This window comes from Salmo trutta, chromosome 3, assembly GCF_901001165.1.
Source record: "Salmo trutta chromosome 3, fSalTru1.1, whole genome shotgun sequence".
Taxonomy (NCBI): Eukaryota; Metazoa; Chordata; class Actinopteri; order Salmoniformes; family Salmonidae; genus Salmo; species Salmo trutta.
Window position 1 is genome coordinate 30255579 of NC_042959.1, and position 26193 is coordinate 30281771.

At 45.2% G+C, this 26193-nt stretch overlaps 1 protein-coding gene across 2 annotated transcripts; it reads left to right on the top strand.

Moving 5' to 3' along the window:
• Positions 1-1454: 1454 nt before the first annotated feature.
• On the top strand, positions 1455-26193 carry gfra3 (GDNF family receptor alpha 3). 2 transcript variants are annotated; one of them, XM_029729716.1, is made up of 8 exons: positions 1455-2064; positions 10563-10844; positions 14748-14825; positions 15079-15430; positions 15523-15632; positions 15920-16054; positions 17998-18158; positions 22717-26193. In XM_029729716.1, exons 1-8 carry the CDS (start codon positions 2010-2012, stop codon positions 22909-22911), a joined length of 1368 nt encoding a protein of 455 aa, XP_029585576.1. In that variant the 5' UTR covers positions 1455-2009; the 3' UTR covers positions 22912-26193. The 2 variants fall into 2 exon arrangements, with proteins under 2 accessions (XP_029585576.1, XP_029585585.1); XM_029729725.1 differs by having other exon boundaries at positions 1459-2049.

Here is a 26193-nt window from a genome sequence, read left to right on the forward strand (position 1 = left end):
TTCTGCACCTCACCTAAGGGCACAGCTGATTTATACATGTGATCACTTCCTAGTGGTACGATCACCTACGTCAATGTATGTGTGTATCAATAAGCTGAGGTTACCTTATAAGGCAACCCAGTACAGTAGCTTCTCTGAATTTATGATAATTGTCCACTATCACACAAGATCAAAATATCAAAACCAGACAGACCCAGCCTGCAAGCACACTCTCTCAGCAGCCAGGGCTTAACCACAAAAACTAATATAGATGGCTTGTGCAACGTATAGTGGCAGAGTTCTTAGACACATAGCAACAGTATCTTATTATCAGGCCTGCAGCAAAACATATGGATCTTAAGGTCCCCTTAATCAATAATGGGGAGGGTCTTTGGGACTCACCCCCTACATAACATAACGTAGAGTAGAAAGACGCCTGAGCGTAGTCCCCACTCCTGTTTTCAGGGGAAACGGAAGTTAGCTTGAAAATATTGTATCCCTGAAAACCAGAAACATCTGCTTTCTGCCAACGCTGTTAAGGGTGACTGTGTTGTCACATGTTGTCCAGGAGCTCCTCCCCAATTAGCTGAATGGATTGGTCCCCCAGCAGGCTGTTGGGCTATATGACCTCTGGAGTGGCAACACAGAGGCATATCATTTGTGTGATGGGACAAGGCCATTATGTGTGGGAGTCTGTGTGTGTCATCATTAAAATGGCCCACAGATGATTGCTTTTTGTAATTTGCAATTGAGGTTAAAATAACATACTGGGAATACTGGTTGCAAATACCAGCAACTGTAGAAGTCATCCAAGTTTTGTTTCTCTCGCTCTCTTGGTTTTAAAGATTGAAGTTGAATATTCTGATCGTTGTTGTACAAGAAACCAGTGATAATGTTTTTCCTAAGCATCCCCATTGTTTTCTTGTTCCATTGTCTTTACTAATCAGTGAGACCCTGACAGGTTGGCCTCATTAGAATATGCAGATTTTAGATCGTAAACTCACACAGGTGTCCAGGCAGTGAGTTTGCCAATTATGAAATTGTGTGAATAATTTAAAGACTCATGATCCTCCACTCATCGCTTCTGTCATGATTATTTATGGCTGCCCAGCCATAAACCTCCCTGAGCCTCTTCTCTTCTCTACTTACACATTACACAGCTCACCCCCTGAATAGAACAAAATACAAATAGAACATGAAAAATACAATAGACTGTATAATAGAATGACACTGCATGACATCAATAGAATACGTAGAATAAAATAGTTTGTCAGGCAATAAAAGGGGATGGTTTGGCTTCACAATAAATCCATTAGTCGAAAGGACAATATTTACGTGGATGTAAATAGATTGGCTGAGATTGATTGGCTTGACACATGAAATACAAACGACCATGAAATCCTATTTAGTTTGAAATTATGGGCAAACTCGAATATGTCCAGCCTACTACAGTAGCCCTACACCACTAACTATATGCCCCCGTCGACCTGTCTGAGCACTTCTTCTTCAGGACGCATCTGTGTCTGTGAAAGTCATTTAACACACTGTCGCACAGTGAACTGACGAGCGCGAGGAGGAGGGATCTGTCATCTTCACGGTCTCAGGCAGCATGTTGACCGGCTCCTATCGTGCCACTGTAGAGCGAGAAATGGCGAGAGCCAGTGTCAAAATTCGAGAACATCTATCTTTGGATGCAGAGTAACCTGATGTTTCACAGCTGTAAATAGTTTTGGAGTCTTGGTTCATTGTATTCAGTCTACAGGGCACGCGCTACACTTTGGCGGTGGTGACAGTTAATCTATCTGAGCTGGGTTCTCGGCCAGTGCAATCTAAGGAATTAATCGTTATACAGGACTATATACCTGCAACTTGTTCCCAGAACGGTGGAGCCTGACTCCCGTTGGATGTAACGTTGAGCGGAGTGACGCGGGTCTGTGTGCGGACAAATAGAGCGGTGGCGGACCAAACGCACAACGTCCAATTCAATCTCCCTTCCCGTGTCCCTGTGCTCGGCCCGACTCATAACGGAGATGTTGCTCCTCGGAATACTGCTCAACATCTTCATACGAGGTAAAATGAAAGAAGGTATCCATGCTGTTACATACATTTTTGTCGTCAGTCATGCAGGCTACATGCTAGTCTACTCTGACCTTAAAATTAGTTTTTTAGCACCTGGGTTTTATAGGCAATCATGACACATTTACTCATCTAATTTAAGTATTTGATGATTTCAATTCGTAATAAGGCTAATTTCCCTCATAACACCATAACAACATTTTACATTATGGTTAAAATGCGCGTTTTCAGTGAGCTTTGGATGCAGGCATGGCTTCTAATATGCTCTGCAATGAATAAATGTATTAAACCTATTCCTTGATCTTCTAGGCTACATACACTGCTCTTAATAAACATTTTATGACAACATCAATATTTAGTGAAATGAGAGACTGTAGGAACCACTTGGAAACCACTTGAATTGAAACTTTGGATTAATGAAAGTATTTAAGAAATGATTTCCAATGTTGGGACAAAGGCTGATGATCGCTAAAACCACTCGTTTTTGATATTCTGAAATTGATATTCTGTGAGTTGGTGCCGCCCGATGCATAGGCTACACAAATAATTCCCCCGCGATTGACAGTTTTATTTATTAGCCGTGTTAATGATTGTGTGTTTGGTGTGCTGGTGTAAGCGACAGGCCCAGGGGTCGCATTGTATATCATCTGTGAGTTGTCTGTTTCTCCCTCACCCGAGTGAGCGTGGTTTGATTTACGCAAACACATTTCTGGCTTGCAGGTCTCTTTCTTAAAAAAATTAAAAAATCTTAATATAAAATTCAGCTCACCTCCAACTGCACATCAGAATAAATGGTAAAGTTGTTGTTCAATGAGGAAGCTCACTCAACCGACGCCTGTGTGCAAACAGCGGAATCGTGGTTGACGTCTTATCGGCGCACAGGTGCGTATGGCCGCCAGATGTGCGTCCAGGTGTGTTTGAGTAGCCGCAGAGGCAGACACTGGGACCGGGCGCCGCACGGCGGGGTGCGCATTATGTTTTGACAGCCCAGCGGGTCACACACACACAGGTGACAGATGTCTCCATCAGAGGTGATTTTACTGCACAGCGGGGGGCTGGGGTGGAACAAGAGGGCTTTGGAAAAGGTCAACGGCAGATAAACAGATAAACAGCTAGCTGTAAACTCCTTTATAATTTCCTCATAGAAAAAGATGACGTTAAGGGAAAGAAAATAACATGCATGAGAAATGAAAAGGTATACATCAATGTAAAGATTTGACCAGGTACGACAAGTAAGCAAATCAAATAGGCTAAAAGACAGGGACAAAGAGGAGTCGCAATTCAATGGCTCAGACACGAGACGCATGCGGCAGAGACTTCAGACAATCACGGATTATGGAGGAAAAAGCAGCCTACATTGCGGATACTTTGAAAAATGTAACATATTCTCTGCCCGCTTCAAGTTGCACGGTAGGCCTATACAGAAACAGCCGTTGGCTAGGCAACTCTTTCGATACTATAACATGAAAAACGGTTCGGTACTAGAATTTCTGTTACTTTAGGTTAACCTACTTCTGTCAAATGTGTCTCATGTCATAGCCTACGGATTGAGATGACGAGTCTGTCTAGTAATTTGTCAGACTCTTCTCAAGGGGGCAGTAGTAAATTAGCCAGGCTGACACAGCGCAAAACACGTTTGAGAAGCAAGCAAGAGAGAGAAAATGCCGACAGCATGGCTTCTTCTAACGAAAACATACTTCCACGCCCGCAGTTTATTGACAAAACTGGCTCCAGAAGCGAACTATGGGAATACTTTGCCTACAGAGCAGATGATGGGAATAGATTCCTTACAAAGCATACACTCTAAAAATACGTTTCCTGGAGTGTCCTTTAGGGGTTCTGCAAATTGAAACTGGGGGAACCCCTATAAGTTATTCGTAGAACCCTTTTAAAAGGGTTATTCAAATAACCCATTTTAATGAATACTCAAAGAACCCTTCGAAGAAACTTTTGCCGTTTATTTTTGAACTACCCCCCCACCCCCCCTATTATTATTATTAATAATAACACCATAACAATAACACAATATTTGTGGTAAAATGTGAATGAAAAAAGACTGTTAATGGTTTTCATACACATACCTTGTCCTATGGGATATTCATTTATGAGATAAGGGAGGAGGATCTGCATAGCATACCAATACCAGTTGACATACCTCTGTATGCCTCCTCTGTATACCTGCAGACACAAAAGTGAGCAGTTCAGTCATCTGCACCCAATACAGCTATATATTCTTACCTCTTTTTGATTGATATCCATTGAATTGTGTCCATTTTCCATTTTAGAAAGACTTGAACAAATATGAAAAGATAGATGGTATCATCATAAAACAATATCAATGTATATCATACAAGGGACAAACCCTTACCTTAAATGTAGGATATCTTTACGTTTTTGGGTTAAGTGCCTGCACCTGCTGTCCTTTCAAATTCAAATCCAAATGTTTCAGTTGAGCAGTTAGGTTTCTACAAGAACCCCATCCAACTAAGGAGGTTCCTTGATGAACCCCACCTCATATGGGGATCTTGGAAGAATCTTTTGGGGGCATTTTTCAGTGCCAAGACCCTGAGGTTCTTCAAAGAACTTTGAGGATCTTAGAAGAACCCTTATTGAACCCCTCATTTTTAGAGTGCACCGAAACAACTAAGGGCGGTTTAGTTCCAAAATGACAAATTATTTTTCACATAACATTTGAATTGTAATGTTATTCTACTAGCAACTACAGTAGGCTATTTTCAAATTATTGTTCAGTGACACCAACATGAACATACACTATATACACAAAAGTATTTGGACACCCCTTCAAATTAATGGATTTGGGGATTTCAGCCACACCGTTGCGGACATGTGTATACAATCGAGCCCACAGCCATGCAATCTCCATAGACAAACATTGGCAGTAGAATGGCCTTACCGAAAAGCTCAGTGACTTTCAACGTGGCACCGTCATAGGATGCCAACTTTCTAACAAGTCAAATTCAACCGTACTAGAGCTTCCCTGCTCAACTGTAAGTAAAATTTGTCTGTCCTCGGTTGCAACACTTATTGCCAAATTCCAAACTGCCTCAGGAAGCAACATCAGCACAAGAAATGTTAGTCGGGAGCTTCATGAAATGGGTTTCCATGGCCGAGCAGCCGCACACAAGCCTAAGATCACTATGCACAATGCCAAGCGTGCCGCGATTGGACTCTGGAGCACACTGGAAACGCATTCTCTGGAGTGATGAATCCCGCTTCACCATCTGGCAGTCCGACGGACGAATCTGGGTTTGGCGGATGCCAGGAGAACGCTACCTGCCCCAGTGCATAGTGCCAACTGTAAAGTTTGGTGGAGGAGAAATAATGGTCCGGGGATGTTTTTCATGATTTGGGCTAGGCCCCTTAGTTCCAGTGAAGGGAAATCATAACGCTACAGTATACAATGACATTCTAGACGATTTTGTGCTTCCAACTTTGTGGTAACAGTTTGGGGAAGGCCGTTTTCTGTTTCAGCATGACAATGCCGCCAAGCACAAAGCGAGGTGCATACATAAATGATTTGTCGAGATTGGTGTGGAAGAACTTGACTGGCCTGCACAGTGGTTTGACCTCAACCCCATTCAACACCTTTGGGATGAATTGGAACGTCGATTGCGAGCCAGGCCTAATCGCCCAACATTAATGCCCATGATTTTGGAATGAGATGTTCGACAAGCAGGTGTCCACATACTTTTGGCCATGTAGTGTATCATTCTTACTATATATTTTTGGTGTATATACACATACAGTACCAGTCAAAAGTTTGGACACAATTACTCCGTGGTTTTTCTAGATTTTTTACAATTTTATATATTGTAGAATAATAGTGAAGACATCAAAACTATGAAAATACACATGTGGAATCATGTAGTAAACAAAAAAGTGTTAAACAAATATTTCAGATTCTTCAAAGTAGCCACCCTTTACCTTGATGACAGCTTTGCACACTCTTGGCATTCTCTCAACCAGCTTCATGAGGTAGTCACCTGGAATGCATTTCAATTAACAGGTGTGCCTTGTTAAAAGTTCATTTGTGGAATTTCTTTCCTTCTTAATGCGTTTGAGCCAATACGTTGTGTTGTGACAAGACTCTAAGGTAAGGGTGGTATACAGAAGATAGTCCTATTTTGTAAAAGACCAAGGCCATATTATGTCAAGAACAGCAAGGAGAAATGACAGTCCATTATTACTTTAAGACATGAAGGTCAGTAAATCCAGAAAATGTCAAGAACTTTGTGTGCAGTCTAAAAACCATCAAGCGCTATGATGAAACTGGCTCTCATGATGACCGCCACAGGAAAGGAAACCCAGAGTTACCTCTGCTGCAGAGGATAATTTAGAGTTACCAGCCTCAGAAATTTCAGCCCAAATAAATGCTTCACAGAGTTCAAGTAACAGTCACATCTCAACATCAACTGTTCAGAGGAGACTGTGTGAATCAGGCTTTCATTGTCGAATTGCTGCAAAGAAACCACTACTAAAGAACACCAATAATAAGAAGAGACTTGTTTGGGCCAAGACACACGAGTGTAAGGGCTATTTGACCAAGAAGGAGAGTGATGTAGTGCTGCATCAGATGGCGTGGCCTCCACAATTACCTGATCTGGACTGCAGAGTGAAGGAAAAGCAGCCAACAAGTGCTCAGCATATGTGGGAACTCCTTCAAGACTGTTGGAAAAGCATTCCAGTTGAAGCTGGTTGAGAGAATGCCAAGAGTGTGCAAAGCTGTCATCAAGGTAAAGGGTGGCTACTTTGAAGAATCTCAAATATTTGTTTAACACATTTTTGGTTACTACATGATTCCACATGTGTAATTTCATAGTGTTGATGTCTTCACTATTATTCTACAATGTAGGAAACGTATCCTGGATGAGAGTCCTCTGATGGCTGCCAAACCAAAGACTGTATGGTGTGCTTGGCAGCCATCTTTATAGGGTCGGGTGACAGGTCACCTGATGGGTCAACTGACCAGGAGGCAATCATGGCCATCTAGTGTATTCACGTTGATGAATTAATGAACAGCCGCCCCCGCAGTAGTGCAGCTAATTCATTATTCCCATCGGACTCAAGTCATCTGTAGCACTTCCTGGGGCTGTATGGACCGATTACTTGCTGCAAGGCCATGTTCTGGCTGAGCTGTTGTGGCTGACTGTTGCAGCTCGGGTAGGCAGGAGTTGACCACGGTTACTGGTTGGCAGAGAAAGTGACCATCTTGGCTGCCCCGTCGACTCCCGAACTCGTGCTCCTTGGGGCATGAACGGCTCCGGCCGCCCCATGAGAAGATCTTTGATGGCTGGAGTAAATGCCTGTTGGCTCCTTTTCTGGAGGCCATGGTTGGGTAGGTAGAGCTGGATTCAGGTCAGGTATTAGCAGAGGGTAGATTGCCTGAGCCGAGTCCAGAGCAGTTAAGGTCTGAAAGGTACTGGGAGGTCCTAGGAACTGGGATTAGGCCAGTTGATCTAGACCTGGAAAGAGCTGAGGGCAAACTAGCTGAGCTGCTGACCTGTATACTGAACTCAAGGGTTGTGGTAGCATTCAAAGCTGGTCTCCAGTTATATCTCCTTCTGGGGATGACTGGATGGAGCTGCTTGAATAGGCTTGTACTTGACTTGCAGAGAGAGCTGCCCTATACTTTAGTTGGTCTGCTGCTGCCTTAAGGGAACCTGGGGCAGAGGTTCTCAATTGTTGAGATTGAAGCTCGTCTTCGTCCCTTGGGTTGAGGGGCTCAGCTTCCGTGCTGAGCTCAGAGTCTCTTGGTGGTTTCAGACATTGCACTGAGGCTTGAGACTGGTTGTCTGAATCGAAGGGGTCACCTTGTTTAACACATTTTTGGTTACTACATGATTCCACATGTGTAATTTCATAGTGTTGATGTCTTCACTATTATTCTACAATGTAGAAAATAGTAAAAAAAAATCAAGAAAAACCCTTGTAAGAGTAGTTGTGTCCAAACGTTTGACTGGTACTGTAGATTGCATTTGGATTACTGATAGTGTGATTTGTGTTGTTAACTGGATTCATTCTGACATTCCTGATTTCTTGTTTCTATTTTTTTGTGTACTTGTTTTAGGAGCTGGCAACACAAGCATTTCGCTGCACCCGCTTTAACATCTGCTAAACTGTGTACGTGACCAATTAACTTTGATTTGTTGATAGGATTGATAGCACATAGGATTTGTTTGGAATACGGATTGTGTGTGCAAATGGGGACAGGGAAAGCCAAGGTGTGTGTGTGTGTGTGTGTGTGTGTGTGTGTGTGTGTGTGTGTGTGTGTGTGTGTGTGTGTGTGTGTGTGTGTGTGTGACCGTCTAGGGGTTGTGTGCGTCCATGGGGTAGCTTGGGGTCGTATGTGTGTTTTTGTTGATAACTATGATTTGGAACTCTAACACAGGAGTAACAGATGGTGTGTTGGGCTTTTGCCTCCTTGGCTGGGAGATTCACCCTGTTTATGTGTGTGTGTGTGTGTGTGTGTGTGTGTGTGTGTGTCTTCACTGGAACTCTTTAATTTGCCCATTCTGCTGTACACACGGGGACTGCATGACATCATACCTCACTGCTCCCTCATATGAACTGTGGGATCGCGCTCCACTGCACTGCATCCATAACCACTGATCTCGAGCCAGCTCTCCCGATCCATGACCTATCCCTAACCATTAATGAACAACACATCAGAACTGGCCCAGGATCAGTTACATGTAAAACGGTAACACTTAAACCCTATAGGTGTAATGCTTTATAGCTTGCTGTTAAAATGGGGTTTTACCATTTATAATGTCTTACAAACCACATACATACTGGTCCCCTCAACTTCTTTCAAAAGGTGATAAGGTCAATGTGACGTCATGTGATTGTGAGTGATTCACCTGGTATGTGTATGGCAACGTGTGACTAGTTCAGGGGGAACGTCTGAGTTTCCTGGTTTTTATGTGACATGGGTAACTTGTCTTCTTCCTCTACCTGTAGTTGGTGCTCTAGTGTTTAAAGCGACAATCTGCAGTGGAACAATAACGAAGCGGCTTCCCAACCCCTGGTTTGGTGAAATGCTGAGGGATGGGGCTGGATAAATGTAATCACTCTCAAATTCATAGACAGAGCTATGGATGCAAGGATTGACCATCCATGATATCAAAATGATAGTTTTAACCATGTTTTGAGGCTATATAGTGTTTGTTTACATTTTCTTTGTTTACAGACATTGGAGTAAAACAAGCTTCTATTTTGGGTTCTGATCGGGGTACGACAGTTGAGCTAAGCTTATGAAGCCTTTATAAGTTATATTCTTCAAGAATCAATGGGTACATATCATTCATTTATAAGTGGAGAAATAGATGTAGCAACTGCTGATTGCCTCTGTAAGCGTACTTACGCCCCACTGTACTTAATTTATTCAATTTGCGTTCTCCCATTGATCTATGTTGTACCTAGAGTCTCGGGTAGTCTATTTCCTGAAACTCAACATATTCGATTTAAATATGCTGCTCTGTTGAATATGAAGCTCTTTTTGCTCTACCACTTCAGCCATCTGGTGCAGGGTTTCCCAAACCCAGCTGATTCAAACAACCAACTCATTATCAAGCTTTGATTATTTCAATCCGCTGTGTAGTGCTAGGGCAAAAAAAACCCGAACGTGTACCCAGGTGGGGCCCCAGGACCGAGTTTGGGAAACCCTGATCTAGTGTGTGGCGCGGTGTGTGTGTGTGTGTGTGTCACAGACAGATTGCTGTACCCCCTCCTGTGGGTGTGTGGTATTGTGTTTTGTAATAATGATAGACTCCGTGCCCACAGTCCCCCTCACAGCAGGAGTCAGACATAAAAGGTTTCCTCTCAGGTTGTGTGCGCGTGTTTTTCAGCACATGCTGATTGCGGCTCATACTGTGAGTGTGTCCTAGCCAGCAAGGTTCTGATTGGTGTGTGTCGCCAAACGGTGTTTGTCTCTGTCTCGCTTTCTCTCTCTCTCCGGTGAGTTTTTAAAAGACTGTAATCGGAAAACGTTAGTGTGTCTGTAGGTTTGTGGGTAAACCATTGAATTTTACCAAGGGAGAATTTTGTATTGTTTTACAAATAACAGTCGAAAGCAGCCGAAAATATCACGTGGAACATTTCTGGGGTAAAATAGGAGGTATTTCCCAAATATGAAACCTCACACTGTAAACTCTGGCTTTTGATTCACTCAATGACAATGCCTTCACGTCCATGGAAATGAGATACTGTTGAGAAAGACTCACAAATCCAGTATTGGCTTTTCATATTTAACATCAGTGCATTCAGCCCAAATACAAATCAATGGGTTCACAGAGTGAAAGTACTTGTATGGAAGTCATAAGAGATACTAGAATGGACATGCCCTTTAAAAGCAACATTCCGTGGTGGGTTCCCCCTGTCCACCATATTGAGTGAACCCTTTAGAAATGATTGGAACAATTACTCATCCCAATACGATGGCTGACCATTGTCCCCCACCCCTGTCTCCTCCGCCCTCTTTTCTGTAGGTGTGGTCCCCTCCTTGTCGCCCCTCCCCCTTGGCTTTGTAGACTGTGTGGAGGCAGAGAGGGGGTGTAAGGAAGACCCCCGGTGTAAGGAGCTGTACATGACCCTGGAGTACTGTGCATCCGAGGAGGCGGTGGCGCCGCTGGGGAACAAGGCCAGCATAGAGTGCCTGGAGGCCCTGAGCAGCCTGCACTACCTCCCTCTGTTGGCCTGCAAGTGTCAGCGCGGCGCACGCAGAGAGGAGCACTGCCTCAAAGTTTACTGGAGCATCAGGATCCTGCAGGGTGAGTGTGTGTCCGCGCGTGTGTGTATGAGTTTCTAAAAAACGTGGTAGGTGTAGACGTGCATGGGTGTCACCAAGTGTGTATGTTTGATTACTAGCTTGTAGAGGGAAGGGGGCAGTTTACATTGGTTCTTGACCCACCGTTTGGCCAATACTACGTTAGACCCCTGGCCATCCTCTGTGACACATCTCTATAGCCACCGTGTTTTGCCACTGATGCTACAGTCACAGCATGGCCACGCATCTGACTATCAGGCCTCTGTCCCAAATGGCACCCTATTCCCTACATAATGGGCACACTATTCCCCATAGGTCCTGGTCAAAAGTAGTGCACTAATATATATATATATATATATATATATATATGGAATTGGGTACCATTTGGGACTCGCTGTCAGTGAGAGTTAATGACAGCTAATGGAGCTATCCCCCATGCTCCGTTAGTCACCATGCATACGGTAATTGCACAGCACTCTTCTCTAACACAGAACAGAGTTCTCTCCCCTACCGTGTCATTAAGGAAAACAGTACACAGGGATTTACATGAACAGATTAGTAGATTTATATACTGAACAAAAAATATAAAGGCAACATGCAACAATTTCAATGATTTTACTGAGTTACAGTTCATGTAAAGAAATCAGTCAATTGAAATAAATAAATTAGGCCCTAATCTACAGTTTTCACATGACTGGGCAGGGGCGCAGCCATGGGTGGGCCTGGGAGGGCATAGGCCAACCCACTGGGGAGCCAGGCCCAGCCAATCAGAATTCGTTTTTCCCCCACTTAAAGGCTTTATTACAGACAGAATTACTCCTCAGTTTTATCAGCTGTCCGGGCGGCTGGTCTCAGACGATCCCGCAGTGGAAGAAGCCAGATGTGGAGGTCCTGGGCTGGCGTGGTTACACGTGGTCTGAGGTTATGAGGCCGGTTAGAAGTTCTGCCAAATACTCTAAAACGATGTTGTAGGCGGCTTACGGTAGAAAAATCTACACTAAATTCTCTGGCAACAGCTCTGGTGGACATTCCTGCAGTCAGCTTGCCAATTGCACACTCACTCAAAGCTTGAGACATCTGTGGCATTGAGTTGTGTGACAAAACTGCACATTTTAGAGTGGCCTTTATTGTCCCCAGCACAAGGTGCACCTGTGTAATGATCATGCTGTTTAATCCGCTTCTTGATATGTCACACCTGTCAGGTGGATGGATTATCTTGGCAAAGGAGAAATGCTCTCTAACATGGATGTAAACAAATTTGTGGACAGAATTTGAGAGAAATAAGCTTTTTGTGCGTATGGAACATTTCTAGGATTTTTTATTTCAGCTCATGAAACATGGGACCAACACTCTACATGTTGAGTTTATATTTTTGTTCAGTGTAGTTAGGTTGTACTGTAATTAGTTCAGATCTGGAACATGCCTATAATTAGGTAAATTAAAGAAATACACTGCTGAAGTAGCTTTTAAGACCACACTAGAGTAGAGTTGAAGTGTACTGAGACTAAAGACTAAGTTGTGGGTGGATGCTAACCGCCAATTCAGACAAGACTCCAATGAACATTTGACCATTTATTGTAGCACCAAAAACCGTTCCAGCACAGATGGCAAATGCATGAATGAGGACTGGTAAAATTATGGTTTCTGCCATAGACAGAGACAAGTATTAGTGTTCACAAACATCAATGGAACATAATTAGCATAAAGGCGAAAGCATAAAAGATTACATACTGTGAACTTCCAGAGTAAACAATAGCGTAACATGTCAAAAGGCACAGGTAATACACTCACTTGGTCATGAACGTATCCTGGATGAGAGTCCTCTGATGGCTGCCAAACCAAAGACTGTATGGTGTGCTTGGCAGCCATCTTTATAGGGTCGGGTGACAGGTCACCTGATGGGTCAACTGACCAGGAGGCAATCTTGGCCATCTAGTGTATTCACGTTGATGAATTCATGAACAGCCGACCCCTTAGTAGTGCAGCTAATTCATTATTCCCATCGGACTCAAGTCATCTGTAGCACTTCCTGGGGCTGTATGGACAGATTACTTGCTGCAAGGCCCTGTTCTGGCTGAGCTGTTGTGGCTGACTGTTGCAGCTCGGGTATGGAGGAGTTGACCACAGTTACTGGTTGGCAGAGAAAGTGACCATCTTGGCTGCCCTGTTGACTCCCGAACTCGTGCTCCTTGGGGCATGAACGGCTCCGGCCGCCCCATGAGAAGATCTTTGATGGCTGGAGTAAATGCCTGTTGGCTCCTTTTCTGGAGGCCATGGTTGGGTAGGTAGAGCTGGATACAGGTCAGGTATTAGCAGAGGGTAGATTGCCTGAGCCGAGTCTAGAGCAGTTAAGGTCTGAAAGGTACTGGGAGCTCCTAGGAACTGGGATTAGGCCAGTTGATCTAGACCTGGAAAGAGCTGAGGGCAAACTAGCTGAGCTGCTGGCCTGTATACTGAACTCAAGGGTTGTGGTAGCATTCAAAGCTGGTCCGCAGTTATATCTCCTTCTGGGGGTGACTGGTTGGAGCTGCTTGAATAGGCTTGTACTTGACTTGCAGAGAGAGCTGCCCTATACTTTAGTTGGTCTGCTGCTGCCTTAAGGGAACCTGGGGCAGAGGTTCTCAATTGTTGAGATTGAAGCTCGTCTTCGTCCCTTGGGTTGAGGGGCTCAGCTTCCGTGCTGAGCTCAGAGTCTCTTGGTGGTTTCAGACATTGCACTGAGGCTTGAGACTGGTTGTCTGAATCGAAGGGGTCACCTTGGCTTCTGAGTTTGTAAGGTACTTTCTCTTGGAAAGCCTGTGGCAGTTCTTCCCTTTCTCCCTGGGTAGCATTATAAGTGCTGTCAGACTGAGCGGGGGTTTCTGGACTGGGCACAGAGGTTCGCCTGCATGCACTAGTGACTAGTTGTGTCCTGTCTGTGCTGCCTAGGTCCTATATAATTGTAAAAAATTTAAATAGTATACTTCAAAGGGTCTTAAAATTCAAAATCAAAGAACTAAATGATCCTTGGTATTGCCTTCTTAAAACAATTCCATATCGCTTAGACAGGACTTAGACTGTAATGGTTAACAACAATTACCAAAATCCTTTGGTCTTCCTGTGGCAGTTTTTTCCGGCTCAGAGAGGAAAAGTTGAAGTGGGAGGTTTCACTTGCCAAAATCAGTCCAAAAAATAAGCCCAATGCGTTTCTATGGGCTGATTTATGGACCTAAACTTGACGCCTGCTTTCCTGCCTTTGAGACAATGACTCCCATTGTTAGGGCGGAGACATAAGCATCTCGTCATTATATACAGATCTCTGGAAGGATACACTTTTACGCCTGCCACGTTAGGTTAGATACACAGACCACATGAGAGAGGGATATACACAACAATGAGAGGGACAGAGACCGTTTGTGAAAGTATGCCTTACCTACTTTGAAGAACTTGTAAAAGGATCGTCAGACAGCTCTGCAGCATACTTAAGCAGGCTTGACTGGATACAGCCCAAATAGGATGACTAAAGACAGTACAGTATGGGGAACACAGCCATCTTTATAGGGTCATCTGACCCTCATGAATGGTAAATGTACCCATGATGGAATTTAGACTAGGTGTTATTATGATGTTGGTAGCAGGTGTGTGATGTTTTAACGAGATGTTGGCTGAGGGCTCTGAGTCCCTGTTATGATGTGACGCTTCCGTGTGTGTTTGATTATGTTGTGATTCTGTGTCTCCTGTGGTGTTGGGAGATTATGATGCGATTCGGTCTACTGTCGTGTTCTTTTCAGGTTACGTGGTGATCTCTCCTGCATTTGTCATGTTTAGGTTGCGATGTGACATCATGATGTTAGGTTGTAATATGACTCTGCCTCCCATGTTATTATTATTAGGTTGTAATGTGATGTTCTCCTCTGTGATCATGAAGGTTATGATGACTTTGAGGGGTCTCCCTATGAGGACTCGCCGCTGGAGTCTTCTCGAATGTCCTCCTTAGTGGCAGCAGGTAGCCTGCAGCACAATCATTTATTACCCTCAGGCACTCCTGATCAATACACTATTAAACCCTATCACCAATCAATCCACTCATCTCTACAGCGCTCAAGTGAGCAGATTTTCACTTTCTCTCCCCTTTCTTTCTCTCTCTGTTGCTCCCCTCTATCTCTCTCTCTCCCCTTCTCTCTCTCTCTCCTTCCCCATACCTGCCTCTATATCTGTCCACCTCTATCTTTCCCCATCCCCATCTCCCTCTCTCTCAGCCTCCTCTCTTCTTCTAGATGGACAGAACGTATGTCTGAAGGCAGCCCAGGACTGTGGTCTGTATGAGAAATGCGGCTCCCTGAGGTCTGAGTACGTCCTGGCCTGCACCAAGCATGCCCCGGGCTCGGACCACTGCAACAGGCAGAAGTGCCACCGGGCGCTGCGGCGCTTCCTGGAGCGCGTTCCGGAGGAGTACAGCCTGGGGTTGCTGTTCTGCCCCTGTACTGACAAACTGTGTGGGGAGAGACGCAGGAAGACCATTGTCCCTTCCTGTTCCTACCAGGAGAGAGACTGGATACAGCCCAACTGTCTGCTTCTGCAGAGCTTCTGCAGGAAGGACCAACTCTGCAGGTCAGACAAACACTATATGTACACACACAAAACACAAACCTTTTTGCTCCTAGAAGCACTCTCATTCGTGTGTGTGTGTGTGTGTGATTCAGGTCCAGACTGGCTGATTTCCAGCATAACTGCCAGCCCTCTGGCCATTCCCCTTCTGGCTGTCTCAGAGAGAGTGGAGCTGTGTGCCTCAAATCCTACGCCGGACTGATCGGTAAGAGAGAGCGTGAGAGAGGGAGGGGAGAGGAGGGGTGAAATAGCCTTAAGTGCAGAAGTCAGTCTGGTTCCACGAGGCTTGAGGAGAAAGGGGGATGCAGCGAAGTATGAAGGATGGAGAGGGGTGAGATGAGGGAGGAGAGAAACAGAGAGACTCAAAGAAAAGAGAGAGTGATAAAGATGGCAGAGAGTGTGTTAGCGGATCGTGTCAGGAATGTGTCAGTGGGCCAGCCTTAGGAACTTTTGCAGTAGGAGTTGACTTTGGTAACCTTTGACCTCCTCCAGGCACCATCATGACCCCCAACTACGTCAGCAACAGCACTGTGGATGTGAACTTGTGGTGCAACTGCGAGGGCAGTGGCAACCAATGGCAGGACTGCCTGAGGATTCAGCACATGTTCACCAACAACGCCTGTCTGGGTTAGTCTGTTCATCACCCATATGAGTATGTACTGTTGAAGTCGGAAGTTTACATACACTTAGGTTGGAGTCATTAAAACTATTTTTTCAACCACTCAACCACTATAGTTTTGGCTAGTCGGTTAGGACATATTCTTTGTGCGTGACACAAGTAATTTTTCCAACAATTGTTTACAGACAGATTATTTCACTTATAATTCACTGTATCACAATTCCAGTGGGTCAGAAGTTTACATACACAAAGTTGACTGTGCCTTTAAACAGCTTGGAAAATTCCAGAAAATGATTTCATGGCTTTAGAAGCTTCTGATAGGCAAATTGACATTATTTGAGTCAATTGGAGGTGTACCTGTGGATGTATTTCAAGGCCTAGCTTAAAACTTGCTTGACATAATGGGAAAATCAAAAGAATTCAGCCAAGACCTCAGAAAAAAATTGTAGACCTCCACAAGTCTGGTTCATCCTTGGGAGCAATTTCCAAACACCTGAAGGTACCACGTTCATCTGTACAAACAATAGTACGCAAGTATAAACACCATAGGACCACGCAGCCGTCATACCGCTCAGGAAGGAGACGCGTTCTGTCTCCTACAGATGAATGTACTTTGGTGCGAAAAGTGAAAATCAATCCCATAACAACAGCAAAGTACCTTGTGAATATGCTGGAGGAAACAGGTACAAAATGATCTATATCCACAGTAAAACGAGTACTATATCGACATAACCTGAAAGGCCGCTCAGCAAGGAAGAAGCCACTGCTCCAAAACCACCATTAAAAAGCCAGACTACGGTTTGCAACTGCATGTGGGGACAAAGATCGTACTTTTTGGAGAAATGTCCTCTGGTCTGATGAAACAAAAATAGAACTGTTTGGCCATAATGACCATCATTATGTTTGGAGGAAAAAGGGGGAGACATGCAAGTTGAAGAACACCATCCCAACCGTGAAGCACGGGGGTGGCAGCATCATGTTGTGGGGGTGCTTTGTTGCAGGAGGGACTGGTGCACTTCACAAAATAGATGGCATCATATGGAAAGAAAATTATGTGGATATATTGAAGCTACATCTCAAGACATCAGTCAGGAAGTTAAAGCTTGGTCGCAAATGGGTCTTCCAAATGGACAATGACCCCAAGCATACTTCTAAAGTTGTGGCAAAATGGCTTTAAGGACAACAAAGTCAAGGTATTGGAGTGTCCATCACAAAGCCCTGACCTCAATCCCATCGAAAAGTTGTGGGCAGAACTGAAAAAGCGTGTGCAAGCAAGGAGGCCTACAAACCTGACTTAGTTACACCAGCTCTGTCAGGAGGAATGGGCCAAAATTCACCCAACTTATTGTGGGAAGCTTGTGGAAGGCTACCCGAAACGTTTGACCCAAGTTAAACAATTTAAGGGCAATGCTACCAAATACTAATTGAGTGTATGTAAACTTCTGACCCACTGGGAATGTGATGAATGAAATAAAAGCTGGAATAAATCATTCTCTCTACTATTATTCTGACATTTCACATTCTTAAAATAAAGTGGTGATCCTAACTGACCTAAGACAGGGAATTATTTCTAGGATTAAATGTCAGGAATTGTGAAAAACTGAGTTTAAATGTATTTGGTTAAGGTGTATGTAAACTTCCGACTTCAACTGTATCTCAATCAAGCAACTGTCAGACCAATCAATCAATGCACTTTACATGAGGCAAACAATCAATTTACTGCTTGACACTGCAATCCATCAATCTGTCAAATAGTTAAACACTCAGACACACACTCGCTCTCATGCACGGATGTGAATACTCACACACACACACACACACACACACACACACACACACACACACGTACACACACACACACACACACACACACACACACACACACACACACACACACACACACACACACACACATTATGTAATGTAATGTGTCTATCTGTCCGTCTCACAGAGAACTCCATCAGTACCATGGGTAGCTCCCCCCCTCGGCCAGTAGAGAGCACTTTTCCCCCGCCCTCTCGCCCCTCCCCCTTGGACCAGCAGAATGAGCTCAGCAACAACGCCCAGAATGAGCTCAGCAACAACGCCCAGGATGAGCTCAGCAACAACGCTGTGAGTACTACTACTCAACATTCCCCAATACTACCTATCATTACTCAACATTCCCCAATACTACCTATCATTACTCAACATTCCCCAATACTACCTATCATTACTCAACATTCCCCAATACTACCTATCATTACTCAACATTCCCCAATACTACCTATCATTACTCAACATTCCCCAATACTACCTATCATTACTCAACATTCCCCAATACTACCTATCATTACTCAACATTCCCCAATACTACCTATCATTACGCAACATTACCCAGTACTAACTGACATTACTCAACATTACCCAATAGTACCTAACATTACTCAACATTACCCAGTCTAGCTGACATTACTCAACATTACCCAATACTAACTGACATTACTCAACATTACCCAATACAACCTATCATTACTCAACATTACCCAATACTACCTATCATTACTCAACATTACCCAATACTACCTATCATTACTCAACATTCCCCAATACTACCTATCATTACTCAACATTACCCAGTACTAACTGACATTACTCAACATTACCCAATAGTACCTAACATTACTCAACATTACCCAATACTAACTGACATTACTCAACATTACCCAATACTAACTGACATTACTCAACATTACCCAATACTACCTAACATTACTCAGCATTACCAAATATGACTTAACATTACCCAATATTATCCAATACTACCTAACATTTCTCAATACTACTTATCATTACTCAACATTATCCAATACTACCTGACATTACTCAATACTACCTAACATTACCCAGTACTATCTAACATTACTCAATACTGCCTAATATTACTCAACATGACCAAGTATTACCTAACATTACTCAACATGACCAAGTACTACCTAACATTACTCAACATGACCAAGTACTACCTAACATTACTGAACACTATTCAACATTACTCAGCACTATGCAACGTTGTTAGTTTTAGATCAATTACCATCCCTCAGAAACATGCACTGATTCACTAAACAATGATCACACAACTGGTCAATGAAATGAAGCAAAGCAATTGATCACTCCACCCAGCACTGGCCACTGCCTGCTTGACCACAAACAGTTGGACTGACCCCTGACTGACCGTTGAATTGGACACTGACCACCTGACTTGGGTGGCAGGTAGCCTAGTGGTTAGAGCGTTGGGCCAGTAACTGGAAGGTTGCTGGATCGAATCCCCGAGCTGACAAGGTAAAAATCTGTTGTTTTGCCCCTGATGTTCCCTGGGCGCCGAAGACGTGGATGTTGATTAAGGCAGGCCCCCGCACCTCTCTGATTCAATATTTTCCTGTTTGACCTGGGTTTTTATTTTGGGAGCAACAGTGCAACTAAACAGTGCCAGTTGTGTCAAGTTGGCTGGATGTCCTTTGGGTGGTGGACCATTCGTGACACACATGGGAAACTGTTGAGTGTGAAAAACCCAGCAGCGTTGCAGTTCTTGACACACTCAAACCGATGCCCCTGGCACCTACCATACCCCGTTCAAAGGCACTTTAATATTTTTTCTTGCCCATTCACCCTCTGAATGGCATACACAGACAGTCCATGTCTCAATTATCTCAACGCTTAAAAATCATTCTTTCACCTGTCTCCTCCCCTTCATCTACACTGATTGAAGTGGATTTAACAGGTCACATCAATAAGGGATAATAGCTTTTTCACCTGGATGCAACTGGTCAGTCTGTTTCATGGAAAGAGCAGGTGTTCCTAATGTTTGTACACTCAGTGTATATGCCAAGTCCAATTGAAAAATCCTAATTTGAGTTTTTTTGCCCTTATCATGCAGCCATACTAACAACCTGGTAACTTTACTAGTATATGCAAAGATTCTTCAGGAGATGTGTTTCAAAAGTAAGTAGTATTCATATAGGCCCAATGGAGGTATCTATTTTTCTGTTGCTCCTGAATTTCATGTGGTGCTCCTAACTTTTAAGAATTAGGAGCACCAGTGCTACAAATTATTTGTATTTATTTAGAGCCCTGACCAGAGGCTTCTGGAATGACCATTGACAACAGGAGTGACTGCTGTTGGCTGACCGCTAAATCCTGTTCGGTCAATTGATCAGAATGGCAGTGAAGCGCTTTGTGTCTCCACTGCTTCCCGCATGCTCAACACAGCCAGAGATTATCTCCGCCGCCAGCTAGACCGGGGGGATTCCAGTACCCTCTCTCTCTCATTGGCTATCTCCCTTTCTCACTATCTCCGTCTTTAATTCTGTCTCTCCCACTACAACTCTGTTCCACTTGCTCGCTCTCTCTCCCTCCCTCTCTCTCTCTGTCTCTCTCTCTCTGTCTCTCTCTCTCTGTCTCTCTCTCTCTCTCTCTGTCTCTCTCTGTCTCTCTGTCTCCCTCTCTCTGTCTCTCTCGCTCTCTGTCGCTCTCTCTCTCTCTCTGTCTCTCTCTCTCTGTCTCTCCCACTACAACTCTGTTCCACTTGCTCGCTCTCTCTCCCTCCCTCTCTCTCTCTCTCTCTCTCTCTCACTCTCTCTCTCTCTGAGAGGATTAGATGAAGGTGTTTGCAAGAGAAAGTGCATCAATCAAACTTCATCAGTATTAATTTATGCATGCCCATCTGTCTGTCCATCCCTCCCTCCTTTCCTCTCCCCCAATCCTTCCTCCTACTCCCTCCCTCCCTCCCTCCTTCACTCTCTCGCTCCTCTTCTCTCTCTTTCCCTCCTCCGTGTTCCACATTGTAATCCCTCGCTCCATTCTCTCTCTCTCTCTCTGTCTCTCTCTCTGTCTCTCTCTGTCTCTCTCTCTCTATCTGTCTCTATCTGTCTCTCTCTGTCTCTCTCTCTGTCTCTCTCTCTCTGTCTCTCTCTCTCTGTCTCTCTCTGTCTCTCTGTCTCCCTCTCCCTCTGTCCCTCTCTCCGCTCTCTGGTCCGCTCTCTTCTCTCTCTCTGTCTCTCTCTCTCTGTCTCTCTGTCTCCCTCTCTCATGTCCTCTCTCGCTCTCTGATCCGCTCTCTCTCTCTCTCTCTCTCTGTCTCTCTCTCTCTCTCTCTGTCTCTCTCTGTCTCTCTCTCTCTATCTGTCTCTATCTGTCTCTCTCTGTCTCTCTCTCTCTGTCTCTCTCTCTCTGTCTCTCTCTCTCTCTCTCTCTCTCTCTCTGTCTCTCTCTGTCTCTCTGTCTCCCTCTCTCTGTCTCTCTCGCTCTCTGTCGCTCTCTCTCTCTCTCTCTCTCTCTGTCTCTCTCTCTCTGTCTCTCTGTCTCCCTCTCTCTGTCTCTCTCGCTCTCTGTCGCTCTCTCTCTCTCTCTCTCTCTCTCTCTCTCTCTGTCTCTCTCTCTCTGTCTCTCTGTCTCCATCTTTCTGTCTCTCTCTGTCTCTCTCTGTCTCTCTCTCTCTATCTGTCTCTATCTGTCTCTCTCTGTCTCTCTCTCTCTGTCTCTCTCTCTCTGTCTCTTTCTCTCTCTCTCGCTCTGTCTCCCTCTCTCTGTCTCTCTCGCTCTCTGTCGCTCTCTCTCTCTCTCTGTTTCTCTCTCTCTGTCTCTCTGTCTCCCTCTCTCTGTCTCTCTCGCTCTCTGTCGCTCTCTCTCTCTGTCTCTCTCTCTCTGTCTCTCTGTCTCCCTCTCTCTGTCTCTCTCTCTCTCTCTCTCTCTGTCTCTCTCTGTCTCTCTGTCTCTCTCTATCTGTCTCTATCTGTCTCTCTCTGTCTCTCTCTCTCTGTCTCTCTCTCTCTGTCTCTCTCTCTCTGTCTCTCTCTCTCTCTCTCTCTCTGTCTCTCTCTGTCTCTCTGTCTCCCTCTCTCTGTCTCTCTCGCTCTCTGTCGCTCTCTCTCTCTCTCTGTCTCTCTCTCTCTGTCTCTCTGTCTCCCTCTCTCTGTCTCTCTCGCTCTCTGTCGCTCTCTCTCTCTCTCTCTCTGTTTCTCTCTCTCTGTCTCTCTGTCTCCCTCTCTCTGTCTCTCTCGCTCTCTGTCGCTCTCTCTCTCTCTGTCTCTCTCTCTCTGTCTCTCTGTCTCCCTCTCTCTGTCTCTCTCTCTCTCTCTCTCTCTGTCTCTCTCTCTGTCTCTCTCGTCTCTCTCTATCTGTCTCTATCTGTCTCTCTCTGTCTCTCTCTCTCTGTCTCTCTCTCTCTGTCTCTCTCTCTCTGTCTCTCTCTCTCTCTCTCTCTCTGTCTCTCTCTGTCTCTCTGTCTCCCTCTCTCTGTCTCTCTCGCTCTCTGTCGCTCTCTCTCTCTCTCTGTCTCTCTCTCTCTGTCTCTCTGTCTCCCTCTCTCTGTCTCTCTCGCTCTCTGTCGCTCTCTCTCTCTCTCTCTGTCTCTCTCTCTCTGTCTCTCTGTCTCCCTCTCTCTGTCTCTCTCGCTCTCTGTCGCTCTCTCTCTCTCTCTCTGTCTCTCTCTCTCTGTCTCTCTGTCTCCCTCTCTCTGTCTCTCTCGCTCTCTCTCTTTTTCAACCACCAATACATTGTTCCGCTTACCTTTATCCCACTCTCTCCTTCCATCCTCTCTTCTCCTCACTCATCCCTCATGTCATCCTCTCTTCTCGTTCCTCGTTTCTTTCTCTCTTCCTCTCTTCTAACAATATATCTCTCTCTGTCTCAGGTGGAGCAGAGTGAGGAAGAGGAGGATGTGGAGGAGGAGGGTCAGTTTGACGTGATCCCTCTCTATGCTGAGAAGGCCACGGTGTCCAACCTGGGTTCTGGGGGTGGGGGGGTGTCCCCCCGTCTTTCCATCGGCCCCCCTCCTTCCCTGCTGCTGCTCCTTCTGCTACTGTCTGCCTCTCTGAGCTGGGGGTAAGAGGGGGGGACCCCCTTCACACAGACAAGAGCCCCCACACAGACACAGAGACTCAAAGAAAGGCACAGAGAGAGAGAGAGAGAGAGAGAGAGAGAGAGAAAGAAAGGACCTTATGCTTATTTCTTCTCTCTTCCTTTTGAGACAGTCTTGTACAGTTTTCTTTGTCTTGCTTCACCTCCCACTGTCAGGTGATAGTTTTGTCCAATGGAGACTTGTTGTGTATGACAGACCAGGATGAACCAACTCCAAAGTGAGTGTGTGTGTGTTCTGTCTGTGCCAGTGTGTGAGCGTTACGCAAAGAGTGGAGGGTTTTTCAGAATCATCTCGTCTCCCGCCTCATACTCAACACCCGTCAACAGTCCCACACACACACACACACACACACACACACACACACACACACACACACACACACACACACACACACACACACACACACACACACCCTGGCAGCAGAACATTAGATCCAGCAGATGCTTATGATTTATTAGTCTATCTGTGATCTGTGTCCCTATGACTCAGCACAGGCCTGGGAGAATAACCAGCGGCATTAACACAAATAAAACAGTCATAAAAGAAAATAAGAAAGACGTTCCATAAATGTGAGTAATAAAGTACAAAAAAAATCTACTAACTTTTCAACAGGTGCAGGCGCCCATCTGGGGTTGACACTAGCAAAGAAGACGAGGGATAGAGAGAGAGTTTATCATGTGTGGTCTATTTCCACTTTTTACTTGTTTTAGTTTGAGGGGAGATAATATGGCACGGCATGAACTCTTTATCTTATAGTGGCTCTTGGGGGAAAAATGTTGTTGAGCGAGCAGTAGAGGGAGAAAAAGAAAGAGTAAACCAGAGAAAGAGAGAGAGAGAGAGACCCTTGAGCGGAAACATACCATAGAGAATGGCTGGCCCTCCATTTCCTCTGTCTTATAAATCTTTTGCTGACACTAATGTTTTTTGTCTCTTGTTCTTTCCTATTTCTGGGGGACGTAAAATTAACTTCCATCCGGAGGGGTTGGAGATGGTGGTGGACGGAGAGGGGGGGGGGGGGGCTGGATTGGTGGTAGGTCTGCAGTATGTGTCTTGCATCACTCTCTCCCGGGCACTAAAATTGAATTATAAGCTCACACACACCAACTGTCCAACGGCACGTGAGCAACAGACAGTTACACAAAGTGTCTGTCAATCACTCATTCTTTCCCAAAGAAAAGAGGAACACGCTCACCTGAAGATTTATCCCTCCATTCTATAGAACACGAGCATCATTAATGCCAAGGTCAGCTAGTCGATCGCAGATCTCGTGCTGGGGTTAATTGATAGCAGTGAGGAAAGTAGGCGGGAGATTGATGCGCCTGTCAGGCCTGTGTGGGGCCTTTACAAGGCCTGTTGTTATTTTTTAATTGTTGTCGCGGCCGTTTGTCGTCCGCTGACACCTCTCCACTGCCAACAGACAGACTGAGAGAGAGAGAGAGAGAGAGAGAGAAAGGGGAGGAGGAGAGGATACCAATCATTTACATCAATATCTCCTAAATAAACAAGCCGAGAAGCCATGCGTTAAATCAACTGGCATAGAGAAGGGTAGTGGAATGAGGAGGGATTATTTTACTGTTCTTGTTCGCTCATATTACAGCTCTATCATAAACACACACACACACTGTCAAACATTAGTTCAATGGTGTCTGATTCCCCTGGACTTGAGCATTTTAATCCTTCGTTGGCCTGACACAAGGATGTTGGCGCCACTGTTGGCTTAGCTATACCGCCCACTGTGGAGAGACTCAGCCAGAGAGAGATACAAAACAGCACAAACAGAAAGGCACACAAGGAACTAGAATGACACACACTACACACGACTCTGTAAGAAACATGCCCAGGGAGAGAAGACGGGAGGAAAGCAAAGCGGGAGAAAAAAAGAGAGGAAGAGAGAGAGCGAGAACTGATATGACCTGCAGGCTTATAGCAGAATAAGTGCTGTAGCTTGGCCTTACTGATCTATTTCACACTCTGTAGGTCCTTAAAGCATCAGCACTCTACTGTAGCACAGCCTCAGCCACAGCTCTGCCGCAACAGCCAGACGCACAGTGGAGGACGCGTTCCATTGGATTCATTTAAACAAATACACAAGGAAACGAAAGCAGGAAAAGGCACCATTTGAGCCCAAACCTTCCTAAACAGCTCCTATAGCACCCACACCGGGAACATTGGTTGTATTAATTCATAGCTCAATGGATGTTTCTGTGTGCTGTGTTTTTGTGTGTGAACAACCAGCTGTGCTGTGCTGTCTACCTGCCTGCCCTGCTATCACATTCATAACCACCTATCTTTCATTTATAGAACTGCTGCACTACGTACTCATTAATATGTCTATGCCAGATGTGTACGTCGTTATTTATGCATATGCGCAGTAATTACCGCAAACAATGTCATGTTGTATTGACTGCATATCGGCCATCGGGATGACTTAGTGTGTGTGTGTGTGTTCGTGTGTTGGACATGGCTGTGGAGCATATGGAAGACTCAGAGGATGCTCAAGGGTTACAACGTTTTCCGGCTGCACCTGTACTTAGCTCTGTCTGTTTGTCACTCTGCGTAACCATGGCGATGCTGTATCTGCCGCTGTTCGCTGTAGCACCAAATCATGCTAAATGGTGTTGAATAATGCTCAGATGTTCAGCCTTTTCTATCCCAGCACCTTCGGAGGTGAAGCAGTAGGCCGTGCCTCCTGCAGGTAGTCGGCTGAATAGGCTGATGGGTATTCGGGAGGGGAGAGGACGCACGCTGGGACTGCAAATGAGACGCAGAACTGTACTGCCTGACTACTCTGCACCGCAACAATATCATGATGAAACCCTTTCCTCTTTCTTGCTCACTCTCCCGAATGCTGCAACGCTGAGTGGACCGATCTCCTCTCTGTCGTCAGGCTTGAGACCCCCCCCACTATCTTCCGTGTGTTGCTCCGGACAGCGGGCAGTCACAGGAAGGACCGTTCAGGATCACAGAGCTGCTCTGCTGGTGTTCACGATGACAAAACACTGATGCCATGAACATTCTGTTCATCCCGCTTCCCTTTAAGCATGCATGTGTTAACCACAGGAGAGGGCCAGCTTTGGCCCACTACCCCCCAGAACTGGTTCTGTTCCGACCCCTCCAGTACACACCCCGCCCAGCGTTCTCTAGATCCGGTAGTGTTCTGTGCTTTCCTCCATCTGCTGTTCAGAGAGACAGCCACCACCACTGTGTACATCGGTGAACGTAATAAATACATGATCTTACATTTCCTTA

Excerpts from the sequence above, each read along its gene's own strand:
- gfra3 (XM_029729716.1), top strand. The coding sequence starts at position 2,010 with ATGTTGCTCCTCGGAATACTGCTCAACATCTTCATACGAGGTAAAATG. Across the intron at positions 15,633-15,919 it reads ATCCTACGCCGGACTGATCG|GCACCATCATGACCCCCAAC; the intron begins GTAAGAGAGAGC and ends GACCTCCTCCAG. Across the intron at positions 18,159-22,716 it reads ATGAGCTCAGCAACAACGCT|GTGGAGCAGAGTGAGGAAGA; the intron begins GTGAGTACTACT and ends TCTCTGTCTCAG.